The 21,367-nt window shown below is 45.2% G+C and overlaps 1 protein-coding gene across 2 annotated transcripts in view; it reads right to left on the reverse strand.

Moving 5' to 3' along the window:
• Positions 1-1,445: 1,445 nt before the first annotated feature.
• Positions 1,446-21,367, reverse strand: part of MAP1S (microtubule associated protein 1S) — a 158,271-nt gene continuing 138,349 nt past the window's right edge. For both annotated transcript variants that reach the window (XM_063914428.1, XM_063914427.1), the window contains exon 7: positions 1,446-3,603. In XM_063914428.1, the coding sequence (XP_063770498.1) occupies positions 3,448-3,603 (156 nt within the window). In that variant the 3' untranslated portion in view covers positions 1,446-3,447. The remainder of the gene's footprint in view (positions 3,604-21,367) is intronic.

The raw sequence follows: 21,367 nt of genomic DNA on the forward strand, positions 1-21,367 counted from the left end.
GGAGAAGCCTTCCGCCTCAGACATGTCGACACACACGTACCGATACCCCACACACACAGGGATATACCTATAAGGGGACAAGACCCCAACCAGGCCCTTAGGAGTGACAGAGAGTATGACAGCACACACCCAGCGCCTAAATAACACTGGAAAAAAATGACCAGATAGCGCTTTTTTATATATACTATCCAAATTCCCACTCACTGCATTACCAATGTGCCCCCCTCCTTCTTTTTCCAGCCTGTGAAGTGTTCAGCAGGGGAGAGACCGGGGAGCCAGCGTTCTCATACAGCTTCTGTGGAGAAAATGGCACTGGTTAGTGCTGAGGATCAAGCTCCGCCCCCCCAACGGCGGGCTTCGGTCCCAGTGCAATTGTAATAAAATGGTGGGGTATCTGTGATTTACTGCCTCCGCAGCCTAATCATACTCTATTGTGCCCAAAATTGAGGATTATTGCTGCCCAGGGCGCTCCCCCTGCACCCATCAGTGCTGCCTGTGTGTGTTGTGTCTGGGAGCAATGGCGCGCAGCGTACCGCTGCGAGCCTTACCTCACGAAGATCTGAAGTCTTCTGCCGCCTGAGATGTCTTCTATCTTCTCATACTCACCCGGCTTCTATCTTCCGGCATCTGTGAGGACGGCAGCACGGCTCTGTGAGGAGGACGGCGGCGCGGCTCCGGGACGAACCCCAGGGTGAGAACTGTGTTCCGACTCCCTCTGGAGCTAATGGTGACCAGTAGCCTAAGAAGCAGAGCCTATCAGTTAAGTAGGTCTGCTTCTCTCCCCTCAGTCCCACGATGCAGGGAGCCTGTTGCTAACAGGACTCCCTGAAAATAAAAAAACCTAACAAAATTCTTTTTCTACAGAAAACTCAGGAGAGCTCTCTGCAGTGTACCCTTTCTCCTCTGGGCACAGAATCTAACTGAGGTCTGGAGGAGGGGCATAGAGGGAGGAGCCAGTGCACACCCATAGGAAAAGTTCTTTTTAGGTGCCCATGTCTCCTGCGGAGCCCGTCTATACCCCATGGTCCTTACGGACTCCCCAGTATCCTCTAGGACGTAAGAGAAAGTAGTGTTGCATACATGGCTGCAAACTCAGACGCTTAATCACTTATATTAGAGGCCATACTCTGTCATACTCTGACAGAGAGTCTGCAGCTAGCATGGGGCTGGAGCAAGTTTCCACAGTTGGATTGATGGCTGTACCTAAAGACGTATCAAGCAGGATTGTTGCATCTAAAGATGCCCCAAGTGAATGCCCCAGCCCTTGCACATTCACACACACACTTGTACACCAGGGAAGGGCTTATACTAGCATTAGCATAAAGCTGTAGATGCATCTAATGCAAAAGATTCAGCATGCAACTTAGAATCAGCCCCATGTGTTACGGCCTTTCAGAAACAACTAACAGACTATGACTTGGAACATGAACACAAGAAGTCCGACACTTGTTTAAATCAGATTTTAATTTGCTTGACTACTAGAAGCTATGTGAAGTCACAATACAATTCCCGTGGTGGCTCATAATCCATACAATCTGCCCTTTCCCTCTCAGGGCTGGATGTTGATCTTCGTCATTGGACAGAAAACAAGACAGTGGGTTTAAATCCCCTTTGAAGCTCCTTTTTGGGGTCGACTGGCACCTCTAACATGAGTTGCTAGGCATTTCCAAGAACCCGACTCTCCCCCCCCCCCCACCCCCATCCTCCCTAATATTGTGTGTGTGGCGAGAAAGTATGAGGTAATAATCCTTCATTTACCATTACAATAACACATTTAAAAAACAAATTTACTAGTATAACCTTTATCACAGGAGGACAATGTTTAGTGTTCAGACATAGCAGACTTTACAAAACAGATGGAAATACAAATTACAACCACATAAGATATTGCAGCTAGACTGATTAATTTTGGGTCTATTGAGCCCAACAACAGTTTAAAAACTGGCCCTCAAACCATAGAACGCATTAAGTTGAAAACTTCTACAGTATTAGGATGAGCTTAAAGGGAAGTCTTACCCCTTTTTTTCTGGGGGGAAGGGGGTGGTTGGGATGCAGGGATCAATATGGGAGAAGTGTTCAAAACTGGACCTTAGTTGGAATGTGTAGAACATAACGGATTCCTGGTGTACTCTAAAAATATCAAAAACCCACTTGCAAAGACTAGCGTTGTAGAGCCCTCGTGACAAGCTCCTTGTATACTGAAGAAAAAACTCCTCACTGGAATCATAGTGCAAGAAGCCATACTGCATCACTACTACAAAATTACATTTCTTTCATGGCAAAAGGAGATTTTTGTTTAAGTAATGAGCAAACTTCTACATTTTTCTTGGTTTGTGCATATAGCAATACCAGGTACGCATTAAATAAAACACTGTCTGCACCATAGATCATGAGGATCAGAATCTAAATGTGTTTTTTACACACCACTGTACATGTCTCATAATTGTCTCTATAACAGTCTATAAACCTTTGCCTATTAAATAGGTTGCTACAGTATATAGGCAATGACCGGTACAGATATTAAAACTGATCAGACATTTTAGGATTCATTGTAAAGTACTACTGGAGTGTCATTAATTTAAATTAAAAAAAAAAGTAATAAAAAAACACACATGAAAATACTATGATCCTCGGACAACTTCGGAATCAGTACCCTGCTTAACCGACTAGGACAGTTAAATAGTAGCCTTCTCAACATTATTGCAAATGTGGCTGACAACTAGGTGAATCTAACAGCCAAAGTGCTACTTCTTAACCAACCCTAATCTATTGTGCAAGACATATCCAACAGATGAATTAGGGTGTATTGAACCTACACACACTCACCCATCACATTTACAGGGAGTAAAAGTTTCACTTAAGGTTTGGAATGGGATATTAACCACAAGCTTATACTTATCCCAAACATCTAGGAAAATCATCCTAATGATACATTGAAATGGGTGAGCCATTAAAGTGAAAGTGACCCGATAGTGACCGGTTGTGGAGCTTTCATATACCACTGGACACAGCAAACCTTATTTACTAACCCCTCATGTACAAAAGAAAATTCAACTGTAAACATAAGAAAGTGAAGTGTTAGCATGGTGTCCTGGTCAGGTGGTGGGAAAGAGTCAATGGTTGGCAGCTGCAAAATAACATGAAAATTAAGATGGGGTGAGCATTGGCGTGAAAGTGCAAAAAAAGTTTATCTTCAATTGTGCACATCTCCCTCACTCCCAACAAAAGTGGTATTATAGTAGCCAAGTAAAGGAGAAAGTAATGTCTTCTGGTGACCACTTGGTAGGAAAGTGCATGCTCCCGCCTCTGAAGACTGCAGCATCTGCCATTAATAAAGCATGTGCAATGAAAAACTAAGTGGCCATCCAAAATCTAAAAAGCACCCTGGTATCAAAATGTTCCAAAACAATACAAGATGTGCATATAGATAGCAGGGTATGAATAGGATCAGAACTCCACTTTGCAGGCAGGGAACGTTTCTCCCTGCATTGACACACTGCTAGTGCTGCCAAACACCGTAATACCAAGTGTCTGTTGAAGGGCATGCGTTTCTTCATACCATCCATGGACTGCCGTCGACTCAAACGTTGGAATCAATGTAGCCTGTATAAAAAAAAAGTAAAAAATAAAAAGTTTTAAAAAACAAAAAAAGGAATTTAATTACCTACCGGTAAATCCTTTTCTCGTAGTCTGTAGAGGATACTGGCAATCCATTTAGTACCATGGTGTATAGACGGGTCCACTAGGAGCCATGGGCACTTTAAGAATTTGATAGTGTGCACTGGCTCCTCCCTCTATGTCCCTCCTACCAGACTCAGTCTAGGAAACTGTGCCCGAGGAGACGGACATACTTTGAGAGAAGGATATAAAAGGATAGTGGTGAGATTCCAAACCAGCACACACAAAACAAGAGGAAAGCCATGCTAACCAAACTTGAAAACAGGACAAGCAACAGATGAACCAAACATTACTTAACCAAGTAACAGAGCAGGAAGAATGAAGCACCAGGCGGGCGTCCAGTATCCTCTACGGACTACGAGAAAAGGATTTACCGGTAGGTACTTAAAATCCTATTTTCTCTTACGTCCTAGAGGATACTGGGAATCCATTTAGTACTATGGGGAAGTACCAAAGCTCCCAAAAAGCGTGGGAGAATGCAGAGGTTCCTGCAGAACTGATTGACCAAACTGAAGGTCCTTAGAGGCAAAAGTACCGAAGTTGTAAAACTTGGCAAACATGTTTGAACCTGACCAAGTAGCTGCTCAGCAGAGCTGTAAAGCCGAGACCCCGGGCAGCTGCCCAAGAACCCACTGACCTAGCAGAGTGGGCCTGTACAAATTTTGGAATCTGCAATTCTGCCGTGGAATAAGCATGCTGGATAGTGAGTCTGATCCAGCGCGCTACTGACTGCTTCAAAGCAGGACACCCAATCTTATTAGGATCATAAAGCACAAGCAGCGAGTCTGATTTTCTGTGACTAGCTGTTCGTTTTACATACACCTTCAAAGCCCTTACAAAATCCAAAGAGTTCTGAGTTCAGCTCTGTCCTCATGGAAAATTAAATAGGGGCTCGTGAGACAACGTCCCCAGCTCAGACACACGTCTTGCTGAAGCAAAGGCCAACAGTGTGACGGTCTTCCACGTAAGATATATTTTACGTCTACCTCCTGTAACGGTTCAAACCAGTACAATTAGAGGAACTGCAACACCAAATTGAGATCCCAAGGTGCCGTGAGAGGCACAAAGGGAGTTTGTATGTGTAGAACACCTTTCAAGACCGCCTGCACCTCAGGGAGCGAAGCCAATTGTTTCTGAAGAAAATGGACAAGGCTGAAATCTGGACTTTTATGGAGCCCAGACGTAGGCCCACATCCACACCCTACTGCAGAAAAGCAGGAAACGTCCCAGATGAAATTCCACCGCAGAATATTGTCTGCTCTCACACTAAGAGATGTACTTCTTCCAAATATGGTGGTAATATTTAGACGTTACCTCTTTCCTGGAATGGATCATATTCGGGATGACCTTATCAGGAATCCCTCTCTTGGCTAGAATCAGCCGTTCGACTTCCATGCCGTTAAACAAAGCTGCGGTAAGTCTTGATTGACGAATGGGACCTGTTGCAGAAGATCCTTGTGAAGAGGCAGAGGCCACAGATCTTCGAGGAGCATCTCCAGCGCGTACCATGCCCTTCTTGGCCAGTCCGGAGCAATGAGTATTGCTTGAACCTTTTCCCTTTTTATTCTTTTCAGAATTCTTGGGATCAGAGGAAGTGGAGGAAACACGTAAACCATCTTGTAGACCCATAGAGTCATTATAGCGTCTACCGCCACTGCCTGTGGGTCTATCGACTTGCAATAATATCACTTGAGCTTCTTGTTGAGACGAGAGGCCATCATGTCGATTTGTGGATATCCCCACTGATGTGTCAAGCACCTCAACACCTCCGGGTTAAGGCTCCACTCCCCCGGGTGCAGGTCGTGTCTACTGAGGAAGTCTGCTTCCCAGTTGTCTACTCCCGGAATGAAGACCGTCGACAATGCCACAACGTGTTTTTCTGCACAGAGAATTCTTGACACCTCTGAAATTGTGGCTCTTTTCGTTCTGCCCTGTCGGTTTATATACGTCACCGCCGTTACTCGTAAGTAAGGGTTCAACGACTTAAGATTCAAAATCAGTCTTACTGAACCGTCCAGTTTTGGAACTATAAACAAGTCTGAATAATACCCCTTGTTTTGCAGATGAGGTGGAACTGGAACAATGACCTGAGTCCGTACCAGTTTTTGAATGGCGTCTTGTAAAGTTACACTTGCCTCATGTGAAACTGGTAAGCCTGATTTGAAGAATCTGTGAGGTGGGGGCTCCTGGAACTCCAGTCTGTAGCCCTGGGAAATAAGATATACGACCCAGGGATCCTGGCACAAACTTGTCCAGATGTGACTGAAGAATTTTAGCCGGGCTCCCACCCACCAGTCTTCCAGGCATCGCGGTCCACCATCATCCTGAAGGCTTTGAGGAAGCAGAGCTTGAGCTCTGTTCCTGAGAACATGCAGTTGCTGGTTTGCGTAGTTTACCTCTAGTGCCTCTGGTGGCTGTAGAAGAAACTCTGGTTTTGCCCCTAAACTTAGAAAAGAGAAAACAGCACTAAATTCATATATTTAAACATTTAATGAATTTGTTAACAAATATTAAAAATATGAAAAACCTATCATGCATAAAAAAACCTTATCATGCATATAAAGTTATTAGTCCATTGACAATAAAGAGGGGAATAACGTAATTGATTGCTGCTAAACTACTGCAACACCTTATGACCGTATTCCTTATTGGATGATCAAGTTCACAAAGTAGACAATGATTGTGAGGATGTCCAAATGTTACCAGCCTTGTGTTCCTATTGATGGGATCCGTAGCGATGGTTCCTAAGAGCAGCGGAACTCCATGCAATTTGGTAGGTATCCTGGTCCACAGCAGGCTTTGAAAAAGCTATTAGGTGAATCCGGATTGATGAATTACCAGCAAAAGTCCTCCACAATCTTGTTGAACGAACAGGAAATCTCAGGTCTTTTCTGGGTGCAGTGAATGGTTGTCTTCTGATGCGTTTCGCTGCTCTGGGCAGCTTTGTCAAAGGTGTACATAGACTTAGGTCATATATAAAGGGGATTAAGACCTATCAGGATAAGCTTTCATCCTATTGGATGTTTCTTTAATGAGTTAATTAACCTAACACACTAAAATCTTTTATAAATCAATCTGAAAATAGAGAGGAGCCAGTGCACACCCATAGTCAAAGTTCTTTTTAGGTGCCCTATCTCCTGCGGAGCCCGTCTATACCCCCTTGGTCCTTACGGAGTCCCCAGCATCCTCTAGGACGTAAGAGAAATATAGTGAACAGTAGTGGGCCAAGAACGGACCCTTGTGTTATTCCGCTGACTACTGGTGAACATCCCATTGACCACTACTCGTTATACTCTGTTATCCAGCCAATTACTTATCCATCTACAAATTGTATATCCTAGGCAAAGTTCCCTTAATTTGTTGATCAGTCTCATATGAGGCACTGTATCGAAGGCTTTTGCAAAATCTAAATACACCACGTCCACTGCTTTTCCCTGATCAAGATTCTCACTCACTTTCTCGCAGAAGCTAATTAAGTTGGTTTGACATGATCTGTCCCTCACAAACCCATGCTGACTTTTGCTAATAAAATTTAGTAGCCTGTAGGTGCTCCTCTATGCTATCCCTCAAAATGCCTTCCGAAATTTTACCAACTATAGGAGGTTAAACTAACTGTTTCCAGGATTACTTTTTGGTCCCTTTTTAAATAAAGGCACTACCTCAGCTATGCGCCAATCCTTAGGTACCATGCCTGATCTAATTGAACTATGGAAAATCAAGTATAGGGGTTTTGCTAGCTATGACCTAAGCTCTGGGCCTGGTGATTTATTAATCTTTACCTTGCTTAGTCTCTCCAGGACTACTACCTCACTTAAAACAAGCATCAAACCACGAGCCATTACCTTCCCTGTCGCTATGCACTACTGTCTCCAGCTCATCCTTCCTGGTGAATACTGAGGAAAAAAGTTGGTTCAATATCTCCACTTTTTATTTGTCGTTATTTATCAAAGCTCCCAGTTCCTCTTTTAATCGGCCTATGTTCTCCTTCTTTAATTTTTTACTGTTTACACATTTATAAAACTTTTTAGGATTGGTTTTACTCTCTATAGCGATTTGCTTTTCATTTACAATTTTAGCTGCTCTTATAACTTTTTTGGTTCTTTTATGGCATTCCTTGTAATACCGGAATGAATCCTCCTCTCCATTGGATTTAAATGTTTTGAAAGCATGCCTCTTATTAGCCATTGCTTTCTTGACCTCCTTATTAAGCCACATTGGTTTGTGTTTATTACTCCTATGTTTACTGCTCATGGGAATGAATTTGTGAATATTGCTATCAAGCAACACTTTTAAAGCATTCCACATTTCCGTTGTTTCTTTACCATGAAATAAAACTTTAGAGTCAATGTTGTTTAGTGCCTGTCTAAGCATATTGAAGTTAGCTTTTTCTAAAGCTAAATGTTATGGTTGATCCCTTGTAGCTATGTTTCTTGAACCTGATGTCGAATGTGATCATATAGTGATCAGTGTTTCCCAAGGTCTCCCCAACTTTAGTGTTTGATATAATGTTCACATTATTGGTAATAACTAGGTCCAGAATAGTTATACCTCTAGTTGGGTCCTCGACTAATTAAGTCAAGTATTGATCCTTTAATGTATTTAAGAACCTGCTGCTCCTAGTTTTTACACATGAATCGTTACTCCAATTTATATCAGGATAGTTAAAATTGCCTAACACTAGGATGTCCCCCAATCCCGCAGCTCTTTCAATTTGCTGTAAAAGTTGTTCCTAGTCATGATCGCTAATATCTAGTTGCTTGTAGCACGTGCCAATGACTAGTTTCTTTGCTTCAATGCCCCCACTTGTGATCTCAACCCATAGCAACTCCACGTTATCTCCAGTCCCCTTGTAAATACCTTCTATTAAGATTGGTTTTAGAGATGGTTTAACAAAGAGACATAACCCTCCTCCCCTTTTGGTAACCTTGTCCCTCCTGAAAAGAGAATATCCCTCTCCCACCAGGTTTCCGTAATACCTATAATATCATACTGAGACTGTGATACAAGCCATTCCAATTCCCCCATTTTTCCAGATAGGCTGCTTGCATCCGCAAGCATACACTTTAGCTTAGCATCTCCCTTGTCTGTTTGTTTTATTGGTAACTTATCTACACTGCTCAAAAAAATAAAGGGAACACTTAAACAACACAATGTAACGCCAAGTCAATCACACTTCTGTGAAATCAAACTGTCCACTTAGGAAGCAACACTGATTGACAATCAATTTCACATGCTGTTGTGCAAATGGAATAGACAACAGGTGGAAATTATAGGCAATTAGCAAGACAACCCCAATAAAGGAGTTGTTCTGCAGGTGGTGACCACAGACCACTTCTCAGCTATGCTTTCTGGCTGATGTTTTGGTCACTTTTGAAAGCTGGCAGTGCTTTCACTCTAGTGGTAGCATGAGACTGAGTCTACAACCCATACAAGTGGCTCAGGTAGTGCAGCTCATCCAGGGTGGCACATCAATGCGAGCTATGGCAAGAAGGTTTGCTGTGTCTGTCAGCGTAGTGTCCAGAGCATGGAGGCACTACCAGGAGACAGGCCAGTACATCAGGAGACATGGAGGAGGCCATAGGAGGGCACCAACCCAGCAGCAGGACCGCTACCTCCACCTTTGTGCAAGGAGGAACAGGAGGAGCACTGCCAGAGCCCTGCAAAATGACCTCCAGCAAGCCACAAATGTGCATGTGTCTACTCAAACGATCAGAAACAGACTCCATGAGGGTGGTATGAGGGCCCGACGTCCACAGGTGGGGGTTGAGCTTACAGCCCAACACCGTGCAGGACGTTTGGCATTTGCCAGAGAACACCAAGATTGGCAAATTCGCCACTGGCGCCCTGTGCTCTTCACAGATGAAAGCAGGTTCTCACTGAGCACGTGACAGACGTGGCAGAGTCTGGAGACGCCAAGGAAAACGTTCTGCTGCCTGCAACATCCTCCAGCATGACCGGTTTGGCAGTGGGTCAGTAATGGTGTGGGGTGGCAATTCTTTGGGGGGCCACACAGCCCTCCATGTGCTCGCCAGAGGTAGCCTGACTGCCATTAGGTACCGAGATGAGATCCTCAGACCCCTTGTGAGACCATATGCTGGTGCGGTTGGCCCTGGGTTCCTCCTAATGCATGACAATGCTAGAACTCATGTGGCTGGAGTGTGTCAGCAGTCCCTGCAAGACGAAGGCATTGATGCTATGGACTGGCCCGCCCGTTCCCCAGACCTGAATCCAATTGAGCACATCTGGGACATCATGTCTCGCTCCATCCACCAACGCCACGTTGCACCAGACTGTCCAGGAGTTGGAGGAAGCTTTAGTCCAGGTCTGGGAGGAGATCCCTCAGGAGACCATCTGCCACCTCATCAGGAGCATGCCCAGGCATTGCAGGGAGGTCATACAGGCACGTGGAGGCCACACGCACTACTGAGCCTCATTTTGACTTGTTTTAAGGACATTACATCAAAGTTGGATCAGCCTGTAGTGTGTTTTTCCACTTTAATTTTGTGTGACTCCAAATACAGACCTCCATGGGTTAATAAATTTGATTTCCATTGATAATTTTTGCGTGATTCTGTTGTCAGCACATTTAACTATGTAAAGAACAAAGTATTTAATAAGAATATTTCATTCATTCAGATCTAGGATGTGAAGTTTAAGTGTTCCCTTTATTTTTTTGAGCAGTGTATATTTTCTAGTGCCTTTCTAGAATGAACCTTACCGACTGTTATTCTCTTCCTCCCTCCCTTTCGCCCCCCATCATACATAATACATCCTCTCTCACTAATATCCCTATTTGACCTATTAAGTTTTACTAAGCCGACCACCCCCGATGAACTATGGGCATCGTTTTCTATATACCGTATTGTTGGGCCACAATTGTCTTTAGGTAATAAATTGTGAATATCTTGGGCAATACTTGTGTTTGTATTTCCGGTGTCAATACCCATGCAAATACCCTTGTCCTTGCCGGGTGATCTTTCGCTCCCCCTTTCTCCCTCCCTCCCCCCAGGCTCCTAGTTTAAAAGCTCCTCCAACATTCTAACCATCCTGCCCCCCAGCACCGCAGCCCCCTCCTCATTCCATCATGACAAAAAAGATGGCGTCTGACTGAGAAGTCCGCTCAGTGTTCCAAGAACACAAACCCTTCCTTCCTACACTAGTCTCTAAGCCACACAATTAACTCTCTAATCTCCCTCTGCCCCCCTGGGCTAGCGCGTGGCACTGGTAATATTTCAGAGAATATTACCCTAGATGTCCTTGCCTTAAGTTTCTTGCCTAATTCCCTATAGTCTTTCTTAAGGACATCCCACCTACCACTAACTTTGTCACTGGTGCCAAAATGCACCAAGACCGCTGGGTCTTTACCAGGCCCTCCCAACAATCTATCTACTCGGTCTGTGATGTGCCGTAACCGATCACCCTGGAGACAGACTGTACGGCGATCACTGTCCCGGTAGCAGATTGCCCTGTCTGTCCTCCCGATAATAGAGTCCCCTACCACCACAATCTGACTAGGTACCTCACTAACTATTTTCCCATCTCTATCAGAGGGACCACTCCTCTGGATGCTAGAGGGAACAGTCACCTTCGGTTCCGTCATTTCCTCACTGCCATCCTCAGAATCTTCGTCCGATTTGGCAAATTTATTGTGGTTGGGCACATCGGAGATGTCCTGTCTCCCCCTCCCCCTCTTCTTCTAACCGTGACCCAGGTGGCTACCTGATCATCCTCGTCTACCAGTGATCCCCCCTGCAACTCCTTCACCGTTCTATCTAAACTCTGCTCGAGATTGTGAATATCCCTCAATCACGCAACAGTCTGCTCTAGATCAGTTACCTGGGCTTCCAGGGTAGCCGTTCGCTCACATCTTGCACATATGTATTCACACTTGGACTGTTGTTCCAGGTGCACATACATCATGCACGACACGTACTGAGTGAGATTCTCAATCGCGGCCCCACCCATTTTTAATTAGTGCCAACTCCCTATTACCTTCAAAAAAAAAAAAGAGCGGGACAATCTATATATGGAGAGAAATATAATAAGGAACAATAAAGAACAATAAATAAGGGAAGAACACAAAAAAGTATAAATTAAGTACAATTAAAATACAAATAAAATACAGAAAGGGACACATGGAATTAAGAAAAAATGGAAAAAAAAAAATTATATATACACACATTATATATACATCTGTATACATTCCGTATGTGTATATATATATATATATCTATATATATCTATATATATCTATATATCTATATCTTCTTCCAGTGCACTGAATCAGTACATGGTTTTAGGTAGGTGCCTTTGGAGTACCTTTTTCATCTTTATTTTTATTGATTTCAGTATACCCATAAATCTTTTTTTCTCAGCCAATCATATAGTACATGGCCCATTTTCACTCTATTTTGGCAGGGTGATCCAGTACTAAAGACGGAAAGACTCTGTTTAGAGTCAAAGTGGGAAGCCACTTTTTAAGGTCCATGTTCCTTTTATATATGAAGAGCTTGCCTTTATAAAAAGGTACTTTATTTCATTCCATTTATTTACAACAGTTTTTTAGTTGAAGGAAGGCACAACCCCTCACAATGAGGCTTCTTTTTACTTAGGTTGTTTTAAAAACATCTTTACTGCAGAACTATTGATGTAATATTTTGATCCTAACATTTTTGGTAGGTGCTCATTAATTTCCTTTTTTTCACTTATTATACCCTAAGAATATAATTTTTTTCAAGAATTATAATTAGTTTCTCTATGTCCCCAAACAAGCTAACCCTGATGAAGTCAAATAGATGAAACGCGTTGGTTTATCAGCTACAAATCAGTAATCCAGTTGAGGATAACGCTCCCTTGTACCAAGTGTACACCTTGTTAAGGTGAGGGAGTTCGTACATCCATATCACCTACTGGATATTTATGGAATCATAAAAGAATTTGTTTTCATGTACAATAGTTCATAAGACCTTGTTTAAGGCTTTTTATGAATTCATTTTGTTATTAAATAATTTTATTCTAATTGTTTGTTTGGGTGACTTTTTGGTGAGGGGTTATCCACTGTAGGTATCCAGAAAACCCCATCTTCTACAGTACAAGATATGTCCATTTGGAAGGACTTCCGTTCAATCTATACAAGAACTTTAGCGCACTCAGGAATTGTTTTTTCTGTTTATGTAAGTTTGAGATTTGGCAACGGAGATCTCACCTGTAGTGCTGCTCTCTCCTTTAGGCGCAAGATCAGGATAATTTTTTGTGAATATATATATATATATATATATATATATATATATATATATACACACACACACACACACACACACACACACACACACACATACACATATATGTATACATACATACATACATACACACACACACACATACATACACAGTAATAGTCTCAATTGATTAAGGAAAAGTTGATACTTATTTGCTCCTCCGATCTGTGCTCAGATGCTGTGGTGCAGGCAGGTAGTGGGTCAGGCTGCTGCGGCTCCCTGGATCAACTTTCTTCCCCTCAGCTCCTCTTCCCTGCACCCATCAGGCTGCTGGCTCCCACCGGCTGATGGCCTTCCCCCTGGCTGCTGGCTCGGATCGCGGCTCCTGCACCTTGCCGCTGGTGCGACCGCACGCTCCGTCACTTCCGGTTCCGCGTCTCCTCCTGCTCTGTTCAGTGTCTTTACGGTTCTGTTTTTTCTTTCACGTAAGTCTTTAATACAGTTGCCTTGTCTTGTAAGTATTGAGTCTCTTTCTCATTGCGGGACAATTTAGTAGAAATATTGGAAATCATTCCCTTAATGGAGTCCAGCCATGGTGAATCCTCTCCGCTAGCCTGGGAAGGTGCACTACACTGAGTGCACAGTAGTGAATCCCCTGGAGAAGAGGAACACTCTTTGCCTGACATATTGTAATTGTGACAGCACACACACAGGAAAAGGTTAAATGCACAATTAACCCCCAAAGAATCCTTCCAGGGAGAAACAGATAGTATGGACACAGCTCCCTTACCGCTAATGCCAAGCTTAGCAGGGTCGCAGCCTAAGTACCCAGATTGGGGACTTAGTACACTAATAATTGCTCCCCCCCTGCTATGACCCCCTTGTACTGCTGAGGTAATCTGGAATCACTCCAGAGGAGCTGCGCGTCTCTGTTAGTGAGCGTCTGTGTCCACTGCAGAGGGAAAATGGCGATGATGAGCTGCTGGATCCGCTCATAGCAAAGCCCAGCCCTTAAATGGTGCGCGGTCTTCCCACCTTTTTTTTTTACACTGGCTGAGGTGCTATTGTGCCGAAAATGGAGTCAGCCACCTTTTAAGTCTGTGATGCCAGTGTGGGTACTGTGCACACATATAATGTACTTAGACTCAGTTTGCCCCCTCAGAAGCTGTGCGTCTGCACTGTGTACAGAGTCTGGAGACCCAGCCGCCCCATGTAGAAGCCGCGCGTCTCCGTACCCTCGTGCCGCCATAATGGCCGGCGACCCACTAACTGGTTTAGTACTCACCACTCTTCAGGTAGGGGTGGCGGGTTGCTGTGGGAATGTACGCTTGCGGTGGCGGGGCTTGCATATAGTTCCCTCAGGAGCTAGTGTCCTGTCAGCAGGGAACGGGACCATTAACCCTTCAAGAGGTTGGGCCATTCACCCCTAAGTCCCATGAAGCAGGCAGGCTGGTGCCATCCAGTACTGCCTGAAAATAACAAACAGATAAAAGAAATGCAGAAAACTCTTCAGGAGCTTCCGTAAGCGTGATCGGCTCCTCCGGGAACATTTTCTAAACAGAGTCTGGTAGGAGGTGCATAGAGGGAGGAGCCAGCGCACACTATCAAAGTGCCCATGGCTCCTAGTGGACCAGTCTATACCCCAAGGTACTTAATGGATTCCCAGTATCTTCTAGGACGTAAGAGAAAACATAAATGTATCTTTTAGATATAGATGAACACATCAGAATAAACAGAAAAGTATATTGCCTGGCAATTTAATAAGCACCACAACAAACCCAATAAGCATTCATGGCGGGAAGTCTGCCTCAATTCCATTTATTTACTTAAAATAAGATTTTACTCACCGGTAAATCTATTTCTCGTAGTCCGTAGTGGATGCTGGGAACTCCAAAAGGACCATGGGGAATAGCGGGCTCCGAAGGAGGCTGGGCACTCTAGAAAGATTTATGACTACCTGGTGTGCACTGGCTCCTCCCACTATGACCCTCCTCCAAGCCTCAGTTAGGACACTGTGCCCGGACGAGCTGACATAATAAGGAAGGATTTTGAATCCCGGGTAAGACTCATACCAGCCACACCAATCACACCGTACAACTCGTGATATTATATCCAGTTTGACAGGTTGAAAACAACTGAGCCTCTCAACAGATGGCTCAACAATAACCCTTTAGTTAGCAATAACTATTTACAAGTATTGCAGACAATCCGCGCTTGGGATGGGCGCCCAGCATCCACTACGGACTACGAGAAATAGATTTACCGGTGAGTAAAATCTTATTTTCTCTGACGTCCTAGTGGATGCTGGGAACTCCGAAAGTACCATGGGGATTATACCAAAGCTCCCAAACGGGCGGGAGAGTGCAGATAACTCTGCAGCACCGAATGAGAGAACTCAAGGTCCTCCTCAGCCAGGGTATCAAATTTGTAGAATTTTGCAAATGTGTTTGCCCCTGACCAAGTAACAGCTCGGCAAAGTTGTAAAGCCGAGACCCCTCGGGCAGCCGCCCAAGATGAGCCCACCTTCCCTGTGGAATGGGCTTTTACTGATTTAGGATGCGGCAGTCCAGCCGCAGAATGCGCCTGCTGAATCGTGTCACAGATCCAGCGAGCGATAGTCTGCTTAGAAGCAGGAGCACCCAGCCTGTTGGGTGCATACAGGATAAATAGCGAGTCAATTTTCCTGACTCTAGCCGTCCTGGAAACATAATTTTTCAAGGCCCTGACTACGTCCAGTAACTTGGAATCCTCCAAGTCCCTAGTAGCCGCAGGCACAATAGGTTGGTTCAAGTGAAAAGCTGATACCACCTTAGGGAGAAACTGGGGACGAGTCCTCAATTCTGCCCTATCCATATGGAAAATCAGATAAGGACTTTTATATGACAAAGCCGCCAATTCTGATACACGCCTGGCCGAAACCAAGGCCAATAACATGACCACTTTCAACGTGAGATATTTTAGATCCACGGTTTTTAGTGGTTCAAACCAATGTGATTTTAAGAAACTCAACACCACGTTGAGATCCCAAGGTGCCACTGGAGGCACAACCGGGGGCTGAATATGCAGCACTCCTTTTACAATGTCTGAACTTCAGGTACTGAAGCTAATTCTTTCTGGAAGAAAATCGACAGAGCCGAGATCTGTATCTTAATGGAGCCTAATTTTAGGCCCATAGACACTCCTGCTTGTAGGAAATGCAGAAATCGACCTAGTTGAAATTCCTCTGTTGGGGCCTTTTTTGGCCTCACACCAAGCAACATATTTCCGCCATATGCGGTGATAATGTTTTGCAGTTACATCTTTCCTGGCTTGAATCAGCGTAGGAATGACTTCCTCCGGAATGCCCTTTTCCTTTAGGATCCGGCGTTCAACCGCCATGCCATCAAAACGTAGCCGCGGTAAGTCTTGGAACAGACAGGGCCCCTGCTGCAGCAGGTCCTGTCTGAGCGGCAGAGGCCATGGGTCCTCTGATATAATTTCTTGAAGTTCTGGGTACCAGGCTCTTCTTGGCCAATCCGGAACCACGAGTATCGTTCTTACTCCTCGCCTTCGTATTATTCTCAGTACCTTTGGTATGAGAGGCAGAGGGGGGAACACATAAACCGACTGGTACACCCACGGTGTTACCAGAGCGTCCACAGCTATCGCCTGAAGGTCACTTGACCTGGCGCAATATCTTTTATAGCTTTTTGTTGAGGCGGGACGCCTTCATGTCCACCTGTGGCCTTTCCCAATGGTGTACAATCCTTTGGAAGACTTCTGGATGAAGTCCCCACTCTCTCGGGTGGAAGTCGTGTCTGCTGAGAAGATCTGCTTCCCAGTCGTCCACTCCGGGAATGAACACTGCTGACAGTGCTAACACATGAATTTCCGCCCATCGGAGAATCCTTGTGGCTTCTGCCATCGCCATCCTGCTTCTTGTGCCGCCTGTTGGTTTACATGGGCGACTGCCGTGATGTTGTCTGATTGGATCAGGACCGGCTGGTTTTGAAGCAGAGGCCTTGCCTGACTCAGGGCATTGTAAATGGCCCTCAGTTCCAGAATATTTATGTAGGGAAGTCACCTGACTTGACCAAAGTCCCTGGAAGTTTCTTCCCTGTGTGACTGCCCCCCAGCCTCAAAGGCTGGCATCCATGGTCACTAGGACCTAGTCCTGTATGTCGAACCTGCGGCCCTCTTGAAGATGGGCACTCTGCAGCCACTACAGTAGAGATACCCTGGTCCTTGGAGACAGGGTTATCAGCCGATGCATCTGAAGATGCGACCCGGACCACTTGTCTAACAGGTCCCCCTGAAAAGTTCTTGCATGGAACCTGCCGAATGGGATTGCTTCGTAGGAAGCTATCATTTTTCCCAGGACTCGCGTGCAATGATGCACCGATAACTGTTTTGGCTTCAGGAGGTCTCTGACTAGAGATGACAGCTCCTTGGCTTTCTCCTCCGGGAGAAACACTTATTTCTGGTCTGTGTCCAGAACCATCCCCAGGAACAGTAGACGTGTCGTAGGAACCAGCTGTGACTTTGGACTGTTTAGAATCCAACCGTGCTGTTGTAGCACTTTCCAAAATAGTGCTACCCCGACTAGCAACTGCTCCTTGGACCTCGCCCTTATAAGGAGATTGTCCAAGTACGGGATAATTAAAAACTCCCTTTTTTCGAAGGAGTATCATCATTCCGGCCATTACCTTGGTAACACCCTCGGTGCCATGTACAGTCCAAACGGCAGAGTCTGGACTTGGTAATGGTAATCCTGTACCACAAATCTGAGGTACTCCTGGCGAGGATAGTAAATGGGGACATGCAGGTAAGCATCCTTGATGTCCCGGGATACCATGTAATCCCCCTCGTCCAGGCTTGCAATAACCGCCCTGAGCGATTCCATCTTGAACTTGAATTTTTTTATGTATGTGTTCAAGGATTTTAAATATAAAAAAGGGTCACACCGAACCATGCGGTTTCGGTACCCCAAACCGTGTGGTATAGTAACCCCGTCCTTGTTGAAGTAGGGGCACCTTAAGTATTACCTGCTGGGAATACAGCTTATTAATTGCCTCTAGCACAGCCTCCCTGCCTGATGGAGTTGTCGGCAAGGCATATTTGAGGAAACGGCGGGGGGAAGACATCTCGAATTCTAGCTTGTACCCCTGAAATACTACTTGAATGAAACAGGGATCCACCTGTGAGCGAGCCCACTGATCGCTGAAATTTTTGAGACGGCCCCCCATTGTACCTGGCTATACCTGTGGAGCCCCCGCGTCATGCTGTGGACTCAGAGGAAGCGAGAGAAGAATTATGATTCTGGGAACAGGCTGACTGGTGCAGCTTTTTCCCTCTTCCCTTGTCTCTATACAGAAAGGAAGCGCCTTTGACCCGTTTGCTTTTCTGAAGCCGAAAGGACTGTACCTGATAATACAGTGCTTTCTTAGTCTGTGAGGAAAACGGAGGTAAAAATATTTCTTCCCAGCTGTTGCTGCGGATACGAGGTCCCAGAGACCATCCCCAAATAATTCCTCACCCTTATAAGGCAGAATCTCTATGCGCCTTTTAAAGTCAGCATCACCTGTCCAGTGACAGGTCTCTAATACCCTCCTGACAGAATGGACATTACATTCATTTTGGATGCCAGCCGGCAAAATATCCCTCTGTGCATCCCTCATACATAAGACGACGTCTTTAATATGTTGTCATGTTAGCAAACTAGTATGTTTGACAGGGTCACCGACCACGCTGCAGCAGCACGCTCTGCAGATTTCAGTCTAGTACCTGAGTGTGTAAATACAGACTTCAGGATAGCCTCCTGCTTTTTATCAACAGGTACCTTCAAAGTGGCCGTTCCTAAAACGGCAGTGCCACCTATTTTGACAACCGTGTGAGCGCCTTATCCACCCTAGGGGAGATCTCCCAGCGTAACTTATCCTCTGGCGGGAAAAGGTACGCCATCAGTAACTTTTTAGAAATTACCAGTTTCTTATCAGGGGGAACCCACGCTTTTCACACACTTCATTCATTCAACTGATGGGGGAACAAAACACTGCCTGCTTTTTCTCCCCAAACATAAAAACCCATTTTTAGAGGTTAATGTCAGAAATGTGTAACACATTTTTTATTGCCGGGGTCAAGTCACGGATGTTCCTAGTGGATTGTGTATATGTCTCAACCTTGTCGACACTGGAGGCAGACTCCGTGTCGACATCTGTGTCTGCCATCTGAATGAGCGGGCGTTTTTGAGCCCCTGATGGCCTTTGAGACGCCTGGGCAGGCGCGGGCTGAGAAGCCGGCTGTCCCACAGCTGTTACGTCATCCACCCTTTTATGTAAGGAGTTGACACTGTCGGTTAATATCTTTCACCTAACCATCCACTCTGGTGTCGGCCCCACAGGGGCGACATCACATTTATCGGCATCTGCTCCGTCACTATATAAGCCTCCTCCTCAAACATGTCGACACAGCCGTACCGAAACACCGCACACACACAGGGAATGCTCTGAGGACAGGACCCCATAAAGCCCTTTGGGGAGACAGAGAGAGAGTATGCCAGCACACACCAGAGCGCTATATAATGTGGGGATTAACACTATAACTGAGTGAATTTTCCCCCATAGCTGCTTGCATATACAATATTGCGCCTAAATTTAGTGCCCCCCCTCTCTTTTTAACCCTTTGAGCCTGAAAACTACAGGGGAGAGCCTGGGGAGCTTTCTTCCAGCTGCACTGTGAAGAGAAAATGGCGCCAGTGTGTCTGAGGGAGATAGCTCCGCCCCTTTTCCGCGGCCTATTCTCCCGCTTTTTTCTGGATTCTGGCAGGGGTATTTACCACATATATAGCCTCTGGGGCTATATATTGTGGTATTTTTGCCAGCCAAGGTGTTTTTATTGCTGCTCAGGGCGCCCCCCCCCAAGCGCCCTGCACCCTCAGTGACCGGAGTGTGAAGTGTGTATGATGAGCAATGGCGCACAGCTGCAGTGCTGTGCGCTACCTTGGTGAAGACTGATGTCTTCTGCCGCCGCTTTTCCGGACCTCTTCTTGCTTCTGGCTCTGTAAGGGGGACGGCGGCGCGGCTCCGGGACCGAACACCAAGGACTGGGCCTGCGGTCGATCCCTCTGGAGCTAATGGTGTCCAGTAGCCTAAGAAGCCCAATCCGGCTGCAAGCAGGCGAGTTCACTTCTTCTCCCCTTAGTCCCTCGCTGCAGTGAGCCTGTTGCCAGCAGGTCTCACTGAAAATAAAAAACCTAAATCTATACTTTCTTTCTAAGGGCTCAGGAGAGCCCCTAGTGTGCATCCAACCTCGGCCGGGCACAAGATCTAACTGAGGCTTGGAGGAGGGTCATAGTGGGAGGAGCCAGTGCACACCAGGTAGTCATAAATCTTTCTAGAGTGCCCAGCCTCCTTCGGAGCCCGCTATTCCCCATGGTCCTTTCGGAGTTCCCAGCATCCACTAGGACGTCAGAGAAAAGGGGTTGCAGATGAAGTGACTCCTCTTCTGGAATTCTGCAGCATATATTAACATTTGCGTACTTCATTATATTGCTACAGGACTTCTTTAGGGTTCCTACTATGCAATGATTACACAATATACTATACAGGCTACAAACTAACCGTATACAATGACATCATACAGAAGGTGAAGACTGTCCTGCTCAATCTAAGCAGTCTATCTTCCAGCATAAACAGCTGCCTAAAGCAACAAGGGGTGATTTAAGACAGAAAATACAGGAAAGGCATTCAGCAGTGTGACAACCCTCACATCTGTTTTATAGGTTAGCCGATTCTAATATATTTTAGCTAGAACAAGCGATTGTTGCAGAAAACGGTCTTTTTTACACAATCTTTATGTATGCTGTAAAGAGAATTACAGTTTTTCCTACTAAGGACAGAAGTAGATAAAAATATTTTTTTATTGCAGAGGACAAGAGAGGGGTTGCACACTGCATAATTAAAAACTTTGTGCAATAGGAAGGCTCACTGCAGGCTTTATTTAGATATGCAGCTTGATTAGACAAAAATACAAAAGAAAGTAACAATAGGATGTAGAGTTCTAACTGTGGTGCTTTAACCACTTGCCCGACGTGGTCACCATTTTGGGAGTGGGCATTTTCACAGTATTATATGTGGCCGGCCAGACCGCATAGAATACTGCACACACTGGTCAATTACATAGCTGACCCGCCCTTCGAAACGGACCCGAGCGCACCCATATATGCATATATTTGTATTCATGATACAAATAAATTAGGTAACATTTTGTGAAATGAAAATTACGCATAATGAAAAAGGAAATTTATGGTAGACTTACCATAGTTAAATCTTTCTGCGAGGTACACTGGATTCCACAGGGAATAACATCAGGGTGTAGAGTTGGATCTTGATCCGAGGCACCAACAGGCTCAAGCTTTGACTGTTCCCAGGATGCATTGCACTGCCTCCTCTATAACCCCGCCTCCAGGCACTGGAGCTCAGTTTCGTTAACCA

This window comes from Pseudophryne corroboree, chromosome 1, assembly GCF_028390025.1.
Source record: "Pseudophryne corroboree isolate aPseCor3 chromosome 1, aPseCor3.hap2, whole genome shotgun sequence".
NCBI lineage: Eukaryota > Metazoa > Chordata > Amphibia > Anura > Myobatrachidae > Pseudophryne > Pseudophryne corroboree.